The sequence below is a fragment of the Rhineura floridana genome, chromosome 3 (genome assembly GCF_030035675.1).
Source record: "Rhineura floridana isolate rRhiFlo1 chromosome 3, rRhiFlo1.hap2, whole genome shotgun sequence".
NCBI classification, from domain to species: Eukaryota; Metazoa; Chordata; class Lepidosauria; order Squamata; family Rhineuridae; genus Rhineura; species Rhineura floridana.
In genome coordinates, this window is record NC_084482.1 from 104,074,660 (window position 1) to 104,090,359 (window position 15,700).

The 15,700-nt window shown below is 39.6% G+C and overlaps 1 protein-coding gene across 2 annotated transcripts in view; it reads right to left on the reverse strand.

Annotated features, from left to right (window-relative positions):
* Positions 1–3,748: 3,748 nt before the first annotated feature.
* Positions 3,749–15,700, reverse strand: part of LOC133380258 (core histone macro-H2A.1) — a 70,460-nt gene continuing 58,508 nt past the window's right edge. The window contains exons 6-9 of one of the 2 annotated variants that reach the window (XM_061617180.1): positions 14,250–14,340; positions 9,203–9,292; positions 8,133–8,307; positions 3,749–5,461 (exon numbers count right to left, since the gene is read on the reverse strand). In XM_061617180.1, the coding sequence (XP_061473164.1) occupies positions 5,296–5,461; positions 8,133–8,307; positions 9,203–9,292; positions 14,250–14,340 (522 nt within the window). In that variant the 3' untranslated portion in view covers positions 3,749–5,295. The remainder of the gene's footprint in view (positions 5,462–8,132; positions 8,308–9,202; positions 9,293–14,249; positions 14,341–15,700) is intronic. The other variant, XM_061617179.1, reaches the window with a different exon arrangement.

A 15,700-nucleotide genomic window follows, 5' to 3' on the forward strand; every position in this document is an offset into this window, starting at 1 on the left:
GTCACTTGAACCAGCTCAAGCCCTTTGAGTGGCTGCAGAGGTCCTGCTCTCATGCCTCTCTTTTGGCTGTCAACAGATTGGCCCCAAGTGCAGGGTCTTTCTGGGAAGATCTGGCAGGACCCCTTCTCTACATGCCTTTAGATGGGCTATTGCCAGTACAATCCTATTTGTGTCTAATCAGAAGTAAGTCCCATTGAGTTGTACTTCTGGGTAGACATAGGATTCTGCTGGAAGACAATCTTATGGTGTTTGAAATTGGACACATCTTGCATTACTGTTCCAGTCTCATCATCATTTATTTATATGCCACCATTCCACAGTTAAAGCATGCTCAGGGTGGCCTCCAGCATCAAAAATTACATAACTCACTCTAATAGTTACAAAAATATAACAAAGTGTAAATAGTCATAAACTATAAACCAATGAAAACATCTCACTGAATATACAATAAAATAAAGCAATCCACACATAACTCAGAATAAGGTCCAACAGCAAAAACTCAAAACCATACTGCCAATAATATAAATAATGCATCTCTAAAATTAAATCTTGGAGAAAAACTACACCCCCTCCCCCCAAATAATCTCTAGTGCCCTAAACAGCAGATCTTTCTGAACTAGCAACAAAATGGTTGCTGGCCTCTTCAGCAGTAGCAATACCTTTTGTAGCTGGAGTCATTCAGGGCACCACCTTCACAGGCCAGGTGGAAATAGTCCAGCAAAACAGGACACAGGTTTTGCAGGGCTCATGGGTAAGATGGTTCTGCTGTGAGTAGTTTTACTGATTGATTTCAGTTCTTGTTTTATTGATTGTTTCAATTGATTTATCTGATTGGTTTTAATTGTCTGCTACTCTCAATGCACCTGTGCAAAAAAAAAGGGGGGGGAGGACCCATCCATGTGCTAAATAAACAAAAAGTAAAAATAAAGAAAGGTAAAAAATGGGGGGGATGTCTGTTCATAAAACTCAAATAATAACATTACTAGATCAAATTTCAAATTTCTTAATAAGGCAATCGGATAAATGTTGTAGTCCAAAAGTAGATCAGTTTTCTGTGCTTTGATTTGGGGATGTGGCTCAATGCTTGAAAAAAATAATTTAGAACAATGATGATTTATTAACCCCCAGGATTACAAATTTCCCAATGTATTTAAAATTAAAGTGGTCTTTCTGAGGGGAATTACTTTACAAATAAAGAAATCAATATTCAGTTCAGTTCGAATTAAATTTCCTCCAACTTATTCCTTCAGCGTCAGTGGAGTTATTCAGCAGTTGTAAGAAAACATTCCATTCAAATTTACTGGTCATAGAGAAGTTGTTCTTTCCATATTTGGCTACCACATTTCCGTTCAGAACACACTGGAAAATTTTGAAACCAACTTAATGAATCTTTCTTGTACACACTGGTTTTTTCACCATTCAAAACACCCATATTTCCATCTATTAGTGCTAGAAATTGGCTTTGTAAAAAGAAACATGAGATTCTCATAGCATATTATATGCTTCCTGTGCTTGTGTGGAATAATGGCCTCATCTAAATGGTGACTTTAATGCAGATATACCCTACTTAAATTATGAATGTTATCCTCAAATGTCTAAATAAGTTGATGGACCTTGGCTTATAGCAGCCCTCCCAGCAATTTGGTACTTTAAAATTATTTTAGCTACTTTAAAAAAATATTTTAGGATATGTCTGTAAATCACCTTGGGCATATACGTGGAAGATGATTGAATAATAATGATAATGATAATAATCTTTTGCAGTGAGTGCCATCTTATAACTAGCGCTAAAATACTTTTCATTTTAAAAAAATGAAATAGCACTCTATCTCTAACACAAGAACAGGAGACGTTTAACACAGGAGTCAGAGATTGTGGGGATAGCTGCCCTGAAGGTTCTGACTATAACAAAAGGGTGACATATAAATGATCTTAAATAAATAATGTAATCTATTTCTGGCTGTAAATGGTGAAAGCAGGATGTGAGGTCCAAGTTAAGTAAGCTCCATATAGTTCAAGACAGGCCCTGGGGCATCTCCTATACAGGTGACTGTCATTTGCCATTGAAGATGGTTGTGCTGGAAAGCTTTGAAATCTCTGGCTGCATATTGTGGATGGAGGATCCTCTCCTAGGTTGGTCCAGGGGCCTCTTTGGGGTTGGACAGAGCTGGCTGTCATCTGTTGCTGAAGACTGGGGCTAAGAAGCCCCAAAATCTCAGGCTGTAAATAAACTCAGCACAAGTACACTGTATACCAGTGTACATGAAGGAAAGATAGAGAACACATGCATACCTGTGTTAGTGACAGAAATCAGCAGAAGCAAAGTCCTAGCACGTGTACATTTTTTGAGACAGTCTACAGGTCAATTTAAAGTTGTTAGTTTAATGTCTAATCACCCTTGGTCCATTGGGGAAGGGCTGTAGCTCAGCGGTTGAACATCCACTTTGCATGCAGAAAGGTTCCAGGTTCAGTCCCCGACATTTTCAAGTAGGGCTGGGAATATCCATTGCCTGAACCCTAGAGAGCCACTACCAATCTGTGTAGACCAGGTGTGGGAAACATTTGGCCCTCCAGATGTTGATGAACTACAATTCCCATCAGCCCCAGCAAGCATGGCCTATGGCCGATGATGGAAGCTGCAATTCAGCAACATCTGGTGTAACAAATACTGAGCTTCACAGAAAAACAATCTGACTCCGTATATGACAACTTTCTATGTTCCTCCTATCCCACTAGAAAAATAGAAAGGCATATATTTGTCAATTTCCTTTTTCAGCAAGAGAGGTAATATAAACTGTATGTCTGCCCACCCCCCACTCCTTTTTGAATTACAGTTGCAGAACACTGGGTTGGACAATTACATTTGCTTTTCATTTAACATCTAAAAATGATGTAACATGGTATCCAGGCATTTCACAATTCTGACATCCAATATTGTGGCATAGTTTCAAATTCTCATACCCACAGCATTTTCCTTGCCAATAACCAGGGGCATCTAATTATTCATTTGTGTTAAGGAGATCACAGATACCATGTCCATTTGAAAACTGCTGACAAACTAAATTTGGAGTTTTACAAGGAAACTTCAAAAGCCGCAAGTGTTGATTCCCAGGTTCTTGCAATCCTTTTACTGACATCTAGTGGTGTTTGTATAAAATGCACTGTCAGGAATGTACACAATGCTAGAAAATCCAATACTTTTTACACTTATCTTTAAAAATGCAACCATTAATGGAGAGAAATCAGTTGGTATTTGGAATCTATTCTAAGGAGGCATTTATTAATAAAATCTTCAGTGTCACACTTTTTGTGTTAAATGGGTAAGGTTCAGCAATATTATGACCGAAGTTAAAATCCATCAAGGCAAAACTTGGCAGGAAGTAATATAATGAGTCCGGGACATTTTGAGAAGATAATTTCTCCAAGATTCTTATGTTATTGTCTATGGAAGGTATCCAGTCAGTGTCCCCCTGCTGACATCTATACCCTCTTTCCTTGCCCCCCCTCCATCAGCTGTGGAAGGTTGGAGGATTATTTGCAGAAGATCTGGTGTTTGTGTGTGGAGGGACACCAATTCAATATAACACTCTGATGATTTCTGTCGGTTTCAGTGAGCTTCAGAACCAGGCAAAATCAAACAGAAGTAATCCAGGTGATCATATAGTTTAAAGAAAGAGAAGCAACACAATCAATCCTCACAAATAGCTTAAAAGAAATGTTAGATAAGGAAAAAACAAAAACCAGGATGCAGCTTCACATCACAGTTTTATTCTTTATGCCTCTAATTACCAGATGCTGGGAGGGGAAATAACAGGGCATGGCTCTTCCTATTGTGCCTTGCTTGAGAGCTTCTGTGACGCAACTGGCTACCGTTGGAATTGGAGGCTGAATACGGGACTAGATGGAGGACCTTTGGTTTGATCCTGCAGGTCAGTTCTTATATTCTTATCTGTTCTCTACAGCCAATTCATCAACTCTGCTGTAGGCTTTTCAGAAGCATTTGGTTGGCCATTGATGGAAGCAGTATGTTGGACTAGTCAAGTTTGGGGAACCTGCGGGGCTCCAGATGTTGTTGGACTCCCAACTTCCATCAGCCGCACCTAGTATGTCTAGTGGTCAAGAACAATGAGAGCTAGAGTCCAACGATATGTGGAGGTCTGCAAGTTCCTCAACCCACAATTAAATACACCATTTGTCTGATCCGGCAGGGAAGTTCTTATGCTCTTAATTCTTAAATTACTCTTAAATTCTGTGCTTAAATTATTATAAACAAAAGGTAATGATTACCTTCTCGGACTTTTCAAACTGTACAACATTCCAGTACAAGCGTATGATGAGCAAAAAACCCCACCAAACAGCATCCATTGGCTAAAATTTTGGTGTGCAATTTTTTTCTGAATAATGGACTTCCAGCCTAACATTGTCCTGCTATCAGCTGCATGTGTGATTGCAGTGGACCTTACTGTAAGCATAACTGAAGTCAGGAATGCAGCAAGGAAAACAGTGACGTCAGACCTCAAAAATGTCTGACCACCCAAACAAAGTAAAGCCTTTGGAACAAGTGCCGTATACTATTGAAAATTAATGCAGAATAACTGTGTAAATGTTTTTGCACATTTGCACATAAGAACTGAATCAATGAGAACTTGATTAGCCATTATTTATATTGAAAGACAAGTGCATTGTTTGTTCATTCAAGTTCACATCCAAAAGCTGTTGGTGCATATTTACCAGAGGTTTACAACCCATTAACTCAGAACACACCAACTAGAACATTTCAAACATTTTACTAAATAAATTCACACAAATCCCAAATTGCAAATATAATTAAGGGTAACAGGTTCTTTTCTCCTCAAATTCATCATTAGGACAAGACATAAACACAAATTAGATGTGTAGCATCATTTTCTTTCTCTTCTTTAAAAAACGAGAAAGGAATGCCACTTGATAAAAGCACCACAACACAGCTACAAAATAGGGTTTGCCGGTTTCTTCCACGAATAAAAGACTATGTACTGCTAACAACCTTCCGCATCAATCCATAATTCATTAAAATAAAACTATAAAATCTCCTAGATTACACTAAATTCAGACAATGCCTGGAATACAGTGCATTAACAGCAATAATGCCAACTATCAGTGCCAACATAAAAACATTTCAGAAAGTCAAAAAAAGCCCCACCTTTATTCCCCTTAGATGAGAAAATTGAAAATAAGGGCCGCTCTGTCGCACAATGAGGAATTAAGAACTGGAGGGGAAGGGGCAAGAAGGCAGGTACTGTTTGCTTTCTAGGCTTAGTTGGCATCTAACTTGGCCATTTCTTGCACATAGATCCCTATACTCTCACTGTCAAAGAGCACAAAGTACACAGTCTTGATTGAAGAGGACATTGTTGACACAAAATAACTGGAAATGGCTTTCAGGATGAGCTGGGCAGCAGTCTGTTTTGGGAAACCATTCCTATTAAGAGAATATAGGGAGAGAAAAAAAGATTTGTTCAATGAGCTTGCCATTTGCATCACCATACCTTCAAAAGAACAAAGAGAAATCCCCTTATATGGCATACTTACTACAAAGTTGTAACCAGGCATACATATTATATAAATATATAGTTTATACAATTACAATGTTAATTTTAACTCACGCTTTATTAGATTACCTCTAAGACAACTTGCCCAGTATTTGTATATTCTGGGAGAAAAAGGAATCTTTGATAGCCAAAATAAGGGTCATATACAGCTTCACACTCATATGGGGATGTCTGTATTTGTTTACGGGAGAACAGCTATACATCTATTGATGGGTGATTGGGAAAGGGGGTTGTTGTTCTGGGTGGGGGCAGAGGGGGACACTAAAACAGAACCAGAGTTTTAATGCTGAAATTTTACATTACGATAAAGTTTGATGTTGAAATTTGAACTACCCATAACAATCACATTTTAGTTTTGGCATACCAAATGTTAACAGCCACATTTTCAAAGCCATTCTACCCGTTTAGTCTGTACAAGTTAGTTTTAGTATATTATAGCATCTGGTAGGCTAGATGCTATAAATGAACTAATCCTCCTCCTGTCCTATTGAAAAAGCAAGATAAATACATAAATAAATTTATTTGAATCATCCCCATGTAAACCCATTTTTGGGTCATAAAACTGAACGGAGCTGTTTATGTAAGTTTAATGTCTGCTTGACAGATGCCTGTCCCAGAACATGTGCTGGCTGAGAGAGAAAATGCTAGCCTTAAAAACTGTTCATATTTTAAGTTTTTTTACTTCCTAAAACTTGCAAACTAACTGGCAAGATACGTATGTTATGTTTCAAAGGGACACACTGCCATTAAAAGTATCCCCCAGCACCACACTCCTCAACAACACCCAATGTAGCTGTACCAAAATGCTAAACACTGTCTTTCTACTGCTTTATTTACAAAGCTGAGACCTTCTTGCCCCTCTGCACTTGATAGAACATCTCAAAATATCTCTGTGAAGAAGCCAATGACAAGGAAAGGTCACAGCTCAGTGGTTAAGCATCTACTGTGAATGCAAAAGGCCCCAGGTTCAATCCCCGCCATCTTCAGAAACAGCTTGGAATGTCCCCAGTCTGAAAACTTATGGAGCTATAGTGTGGACAATAATAATCAGCTACATGGACAAATGGTCTAACTCAGTATATGCTAGCTTCTTATGCTAGGATGATCTAACCTTTGAAAAGCAACATATTCTCTTGAAATAATGCTAGCATGGACGCCACCCATCGAGCAAACAGTATTGTGCTGTTTTACAGATGGTTGGTTCCGCAAATATGCTTGGCATAATGTTTGCTCTCTATCCATTCTTACAATATTCAGCACACACTGCCAAGGGGAGTCTTTGACCTCAATAGTGAAAGTCGGCAGGAATGGAGAGATACAGAGTGTCCGCAAAACACTTTCATTGTTCTGGTGTGGGTGAATGTGGAAGCGGCTTGCCCAGTGGGGCAGAGCTGCAACACTAGCTTCCTCGCTGTGGCATTGCTGCCGCTTACTGGAAGGGAGAGGGAGAGGGGCCAGGTGGCAGAAAGGGTGGGGCTCAAAAAATCTATCACACGTAGGCATGACACATTTCAGTAAAGACTTGGGTTCCTTAAGAGTTCTGAGAAAGAAAGGCATTCTACAGAAATAACTACTCATATATATATATTTTTTTTGCAGTACTGTGCGGGGGGGACATGGGACCTCTAACTGGTAGGTGAATTCAGAGCTCTTAAAGGGACAGGAGGAATTCCTCAACCTGATGCCCAGATGTTCTGACTACACCTCCCATCAGCCCCAATCAGCATGGTTAGCAGCCAGGCATAATGGGAGTAGTATTCCAAAAGATTCGGAGGGCAGCAGGTTGGGGAAAGCTGCTTATATCATTCACATAGTACTAACAAGGGGTATGCAGCAAACCACTACTGATACTTGCTTTGAACTCTGGAAAAAGGCATCAGCAGCCAGGACATAGAGGGGCAGAGATTGGTCCTAGCATGTACTTACCCTCATGAAATAAGGCCGGGATGTGGAACCGCAGGTGGGGCGGGGGGGAGGTGTAGCCCTCCAGGTCTCTATCTAACCCTTGGGACTCTCCCTTCACTAGCCGTACCCTCTTGCCAGCCACACAGCTTCTCCCAGGCCAGATCCCTCACTGTCCCTGCTTTGAATCCTCTTTTGAGCGTTTTTTGCTTGGTTAGAATGTGTCCTTGAAAGCTGACATGCTTTTTGCTTGCCTGGATGGCGGATTAGAAGGTATGCGTGTATAGACATATGCTTACTGTACAATGGTAAACTAAGTGTTCATTGCTCTGCCCCCTTTTGCTTCTGGTCCCTCCCACCACTGGCACGTGGCCACCAGAAGGTTGCCTAGAAGGGAATGCAGCCCTCAGCTGGAAAAAGTTCCCCTGAAATAATCTGCACTGGGATAGTTCCCCAAGAAAAAACCAGGTACAGAAATGAGGTAAACAGAGCAGGAAAACAAGAAGAAATCAACATGACTGCAATGAGAAAAAATTGTGTGAATACGAGGATAGCAGAACATACAGAGTGCAAAAACCAAACAAGCAAAACACTCAAATCTGGCAGGTTTTTGTCACAGGTTTGATAGGCTAGCCTTACCTGCCGCTTCCGATGGAAGGAAATGCAATTGATTTCAGTTTCTTCTCATCTGCTAGCGCTAAGCAGTTCTTCACTGTCTTCTCCAGCATCTCCTCACATTTGTCTGAACCCCAACTGGGGCTATTGCAATGGATCACAAACTTAGCAGGCAAGCCATGGCCTGCACTGACGACAGCTGGTTGGAAAGAAAAGTATTGGGCCTTAAATCGACTCCACATTTTGGAAAAAATGCAAATGTGAAAAATGTGACTGAACTACTGAAGAAGGTATATAGTTACTTCTTTAATCCTCAGTTGCTATCAATAATAGTGCTTTAAATCTATGTTGTGGAAATGGCCTAATAGTTTGATTGAGGAAGACCTATATTGCTTGAGATTTCCCTGATATATACTGGAAAATGCAGGACATGTATTGCTTCATAGAAAGTGCTACTAATGTAAACCAATAGATCACAGGTTAAGGGGGAAATTATGATTCATCATATAAATGGCAGCTCTCCTTAGTCACCTCCCATCTGAGCACATCAGATGTGAAACACATACCCAATTTCCCCCCCCACACACACACACACTTTAAAAATGGGCATAAAACACCATCCTCTGTATGGTTAACTTTTTGATATTTAAGGTCAGCCTCTCCAACGTGGTGCTTTTCTGGGACTGATGGGAGTTGTAGTCCAAAACATCAAGGGGGGAGTATCACGTTGGAAAAGGCTGTTTTAGGCAATGTAAGTACCCATTGTATCTAATCCCTTTTAAACCCTTATTGTTACATATAAGCATAGAATCCTGAATCAATGCATATACAATGGACACGTTAAAATTGTGTGTAATGTATTTTCTTCCTTCAGTTTTTATTCCCATACAAAGACACTATTTTTAAAGTGGAAGTCATGCTCTTTTATAATTGTGAATACATAAAATGTTGCCCAGAAGGCTGTTTTGACAGAGTCCCCACAAATGGCTTGGCACAGATACCCTTTTCATAATGAAATCCCGCTAAACCAAACTGGGAGTCTATGATACACACAGACATTTAATTCCCCCATTTTTCAGGGATTTAAACTGCACCTCCTGCTGTGTCCAACGGCCCATTCTTTTTGCGAAGTTCAACAACGGCCTCCAGGAATTCTCTCCCGCCTTTCTTCTCCAAAGTGTTCCCTGCCAAGGACAGAGTTGTGACTGGTCCACATCCGAGAGAGAGCATTCATCACTTCAGATGGTTACACATCATAGATTTCTCTGAGCAAAAATTTTGGGGGACTGCAAAGTAAGATCTAAACCTTTGGGGACTGGTCCAGAAGTAACTGTTCACTCTCTCTCTTTTCCTTTTAAACGTCACCCTCCCACATGTTTTCATTCTATCTGAAAATATTTTCTGATGCAATTCTCAATGTCAACCAGTACGGCAGTGACATTTCTAATGGCTTCCTGTGCACCAGGTAACAGAGAGTGTTCCAGAGAACATGCTCATTCAATGGCACCTGACTGATGCATCAACTCGTTCCCTTAGAGGGCAAGATTCCCTTCTGTTATAGATTGCTTTAAAGACAAATTTGCTATAAGAAGAACTTGAAACTCACCTCATCTTCATCCCTGACCCCAACAGGTGGCCCCCGGGAGTGAAACAGTCTTGTGAGTGCAGCGGGCTGCTTTACTTGACAACTGCCCGGCTTGTTGAACCACCTTTAACCAAGAGGAAGAGCCTCAGTAATAAGGAGATTCTCTAGGGAACATATTCCTCCACTGAATTGCTTAACTGCAGCTAAAGAAGCTTGATAAAAGCTGCTCTTATGAGAAGGGAGCTGCACAATTTAAATTACAGTTTGAGGGTTGCACAAAGGCAGTCCACCACTAAATGGTTTAGATCTTATTTTGCAGCTTTGCTTTAACACAGAAGAAGTATAAAGTAGCTTAAAATGTTTCTTCCTAATCATAAGCACCCTAAATCACAGTGCATTTTGCTTAATGATCACATAAGTAGCAAAGCAAGGAAACAATGACATTGGATTCTGGATTGAGAAAATTGTTTGGCAAATTGATTCCTGCAGCCTAATCATACACATATTTACTTGGGAAGTAAATCACACTTATTTCAATGGAATTTTGGTGTGCTTAGGGTCATAGACTGTAGTGTTACAGCTGCAATCCTACACTTTCTATTGAACTCAGCAAGGCTTACTTCCAAGTAAACATGCATAGAATTGGACTGTTAATACTAAAAGCCACAAAACTGCCATACTTTGCAAAATGAATTATTTTTAGTGATACAGAGGAAGGGACTGCAGTTTCCGATGGAAGCACACATATTATATGCTCAATAAAATATATTTGTACGTGGGACTATGCAACAAATCAGGGTACATACGCTATTGAAGATGTGATGTTTTGCTTGACATAATAGACTAATCTTGGCAGACTTCTAATAAGATATTAATTCACCTTATTTTATTTTGTAAGGAATATAAAATAAGGTTTATTTCAGTGGTTTATTCTCTTTAGAGACGATCAGCTGACTGTGAATTTTGTCATGTTCAGACCCTGGAAAATTGGTCCTTGTGTTTTGCAGTTTAATCTGTTCATAGTAATAACTGCAGTGGAACTATGTTCCTTGAAGGAAGAAGAGAGTTAAAGTCTAAGGAATACTTTTGAATATTTTCAAACAGGCAAAATACCATTTCCACAGCAATGAAGACGAGGGCCATAGCTCAGTGCTCTGTGTGCAAAAGGTTATATGTTCAATCTCTGGCATCTCCAAGTAGGGCCTGGAAACATTTGTGCCTGAAACTCTGGACTGCTGCTGCATCAGGGTAGAGCATACTGATACCAATGGCTTAACATGTCACCTGTGACAATCTTAGTATAAATATTTCTTGGAACAGTAATAATCAGGGAATTGGACCAATATTTGATTCCAAGGCAACCAGGAGGGAGCAACTGCATCACTTTACCAAGGATGCTAGGATATACTCCCTTAAAAAGAATACTAAATTGGCCAGAAATGAATGTTCAGTGGATTCTGGTTCTGTGCAACTATTCTGCAAGTGTGAAGTGATTAATAGGAATGTACATCTTCAGTTCACCTTGAGCTACCTTAAAATGAGTGGCCAGACAATTTCAGTAATATGCGACCATAATCTGAATGACTTTTGCCTCAGAAGGAAGCTATTACCTATTTTCATTCCCCCCCCCAAGTTTGGCTTTGATTCTTGAATCCTGCATTTATTGAGCTCTATCTATGGATTGTTTAAATATTTATTAATAAAATTCAAGAGAACAGCTATTTTTCCTGTTACATTGCTTCCAGTCTTGTGTGTGTGTATCAACATCAGAGATGGCCCAAGGCATTTTGGTGCCTAAGACTGTAAAACCCAAATGGTAGTGCCATGGTAGTTACTCATATAATATGATAATAAATTAAATAACTGGGAATTTGCTTTCATGGTATCTCCAAATCTGCTAGTTTTTGGTGTGACTTTAAATGGACAAGAAACATTTAAAATGGACGGGCACATGGTAGCTGTACTGTGGCACTGCTCTTTAGCTTTACTTAAGAAACTGAATAGTGTAATTCTTTACACTGATTCTAATGTCCCGCTTTGTAACTTCTAGCTAAATGGTTCCTTGATAATCCCAGGCATAAATATATGTGTTGCTCCCATAGAACAAAGCCATTATTTCATGCTGACAAAGCAGGCATTGGCATAATGATGACAACAGCCTATGTAGACATTCAAGTCTGCAAAATTGTTGTAACATTCCCCCAAACTATACTGTGGTTAGAAGGCCTTTATATGGATAAAAGTTAATCATTGGAAGCTAAGCACGTGTGCACTTCTGTTCTTCCTTCCAGCAGTCAAAGGTAATTAGAAGATTGTATGCTAATACATTAAACACTCAGGTTCCTTTTAGAGTCTCCCACCTTTCCAAATTAAAGACAATACGAAAGCATTTCTTCATAATAGGTTAACACAAAGTTGCAGTTTTTAGAAATGAGTGGCTAGTGAGACTAAGTTAGCCTCACTCGGCTTCCACTTAAATAATTACTAACTTTTCACACTGATTTCAGTAGGAATAGGCATGACGAACTTGGTTTGGCTCCAGTCCATTATTTAGGATGCATTTTTCCCTATGATGCTCCATGTGCAATTCTGTATAAGCCAGTTATGACCACTTTTCATGTGGTCTTTAGAATATGAAGCAAATTAGAAATGGCCTTGGTGGCCTAATAAAAAATTGCATGGTTTCTAAAGCAGCCAGCTTGCAAGCTAAATGAGGAAGGTTTCCAAAAAATGTGCAAAAGATGTGCTTTTTGTACCTTCTGAAGAATCAAACATCGACCTCACCATGCAAGAAATAGAAATTTTTTGAGTATGTTGTGGATCTTTTTCTACATATATCTTTAAAAAGCATGTAGGAAACGTAATGAGCTAAATGGTCTTTCAAGAATGCTTTTAATGGAATTTTGTTTTATAAAGAGCTGGGCTTATTTGGGCTTTACTTGGATAGAAAGAACATTGTTGGTTCCATAGCTGTTGTTCTTTCTAAATTAATATTCAGGCAAGAACACTCCAGATGTTAGAATGCTTGATACCAACAATGGTAAGATGGTTAACAAAATGGAGTATTTGAAAACATATGATCATCCAAACAGGTATGTTAATATATCCTAGATTTATAATTGTTGCTGCTCTAGTTGGGGCTTGTCCTGTTGCTACCCACTATACTGTGGTTGCTTGTCTCTAAGCTGTCATTAAGCTTGAGTGCATAGCACCAGATCAACCTCATTTGTTACTTTGCCTTAAATCAGGTGTTTTGCAACCTCTGGTCCTCCAGATGTTGCTAAAGTACAATTCCCATCAGCCCCAGCAAGCATGGCCAATGGCCTGGGATGATGGAATCTTTACTTCAGCCACTGCTAGAGGACCAAAGGTTCCCCCCACACCTGCCTTAAGTCATACTGTAACTGAGGCGCAGCATCCATGCAATGATTCTGTACAGTGGCTGCTCATTATAACGGGCTATAGATATGGAGTTCCCAAAATAAGAAACTTCAGATACAGCCATCAAGCCAGTACATTTGTGATTCACCAATGTTCAAATCCTGTCTTCATTGTCATCAAAACTAAATGAATAAGCCATCAACATTTTGTTTTGTGGCAAATATCCTAATAAACCGTCTTTGTGCATTACAATTAGGTTAAAATAAGTATTTGAGGGGCAGCAGCTCTATGCGCTCCTTCATCATCCCTATAGTCTTTCATCTCATGGGAGAGAAAGGTTTGGGGCAGGGACTCTCTTGTACTCATGGAAGCACCCCATGTGTTTCAGAACCCTGGAAAACCAGGTTCTATAACCTGGGTCATACCTCCACAAGTACATGAAGCTCCTTGCTTCAGACCTTTGCCTTTCATGAGTTGGCACACAACAGAGGCAGTGGGGATAACTCTCCTTATGTGTTTCCTTAACTAAACTGTAATACATTTCTATCCCCCTTTCCTCCAAGGAGCTCAAGGTGGTATGCATTGTTCTCCTCCCTCCCCATTTTGTCCTCACAACAACCTTGTGAGGTAAGTTAGGCCGAGAGACTGTGACTGGCCCAAAGCCACCCAGCAAGCTTCATGGCCCAGTGGGGATCTGGACTTCCAGGTCCTAGTCGGACACTCTAACCACTATGCTACATGGGATCTAGTTCCAGAATTAGTAGAGATTTTTCCTGATCATCTCTTTTAAAATGAGCCCTTTGCGTAAATGTAAGCAAGCATATCAACACTATAAACCTAGTTCAGGTTTAAACCACTAGAACTATACCATCTCTCCCCAAATAATTGTGGGGACTAAAGTTTGGGGAAGGTCCCTCTGTTAGACAGCTCTAGCCTCCTTCAAAATCTCAGTGTGGCTTCTACAAGAACAGATCCAGTGAGGCTGATGTGATTGTTCAGGTCATGATTAGAAAGGTATTTTGCACGTAATGAATTTGGCCCTTACTTTATTTGGCAATGGGGAGGACTGCTGGAAGTGAGAAAAGAATGCAGATCTGCAGAGCAGGGGCAAGCTTGTTGCTGCTGATTGGTCATGCATACACATACAAACTCTGCAGCACTGAACTCTCCATTACCTACTTCACCACCGGTGTAGAAGTCAGAGTTTGTCGGGTGAACGACAGCATCACTGTCGATTGTAGCAATGTCAGCCTGAACAACTTGTAACTACAACAGGTAAACAAATGTGTATCAACCATGTTGGTCAGAGACCCAAAACAGGATCTACATTTATACACATACCAACATCCTTGTTATCCTACCTTTTGGCTTCAAAATGTGTGCCATTAACAACAACAAAACTCAAAATCTTTGTACAAGTGTGTGCTAAGAAAAGGAGGGAATGTAAGGAGGAGGCAGAGAAGCATCAAATGCATCCACTTTAGCAGTTGACCAACAGGTCAGAGACATTGCAAGCTTTTCAGAATGTATTAAGAGCAGCTAGCACCTTCTTGACTTTGCCGCAACCTGTAAAACTGGAATTTCACAGAACACAACAACATCATCCAATGTTTGGATCATCAAGGCCAACAAAACAACTAGTTTCTCCAGTTTGATGATTATTTGCACGTTTCTTGATTAGTTTCTGTACAGAACTTCCTAATCATATTGGGTGTCGGCCATGATCCAGTCAACTTATGCCAATCTATTGAAATCAGTGAGTGGCTGAATTCTTCCACAGGGACAAAGGCTGCAATCCTATACCCACTTACCTGGAAGTAAGCCCCACTGAATTCAATGGGATTTACTCCTGAATAGACATGTATAGGATTGTACTATAAAAGCTGTATGTTGCCTATTGTAAAACTTGCCTGAAATTAGAAACAAGTGTTAATTTTTTAATGTAAGGCCTAAAGTCACATTACTTGGCTTAATAATAAAGTTATTTCATTAAACTTTTATAAATATTTAATAGCATTTACTTTGATAGTATATACTTTAAAAAAATTGAGAATCGGGGAAAAACCCTAAAATATTTGAAGTCTGGTCTAAGTAAAACTATCTTGTGCCTTCTGTCCTTTGATATGCATATTACCATTGAGAAAAATGAGCAGGTTGTTAAAATTAAATTTGCTGATTTAAAATGTATTAGAAACTTATGGAATCATTAAAAACAATCATCTCCCTCCCCACAGCTCAAAATAAAGCAGGTGTCAACTGTGCTGAGTTTCTGGTGCCTCATGAAAATGTATTTGTTCACCCAGACCTTTGCCATTTTTAATTGTCCAGCTACTGTATTTGATGCTGTGTTTATTGAATTTATTGGATTTTAATGAACTGTTTTATTGTATCAGTATTTAGGTGTTGTAAACTGCCCTGGAATATTTAATGAAAGAGGGTATAAAATGTTTTACCATTAAAGTAACAATAAAAAACTATTCCAGCCTTCCTGAACCTGGTGCCCTCCAGATGTTTTGGACAGAGCTTGGAAAAGTTACTTTTTTGAACTACAACTCCCATAAGCCTCATCCAGCATGGCCACTGGATTGGGCTGATGGGAGTTGTAGTTCAAAAAAGTAACTTTTCC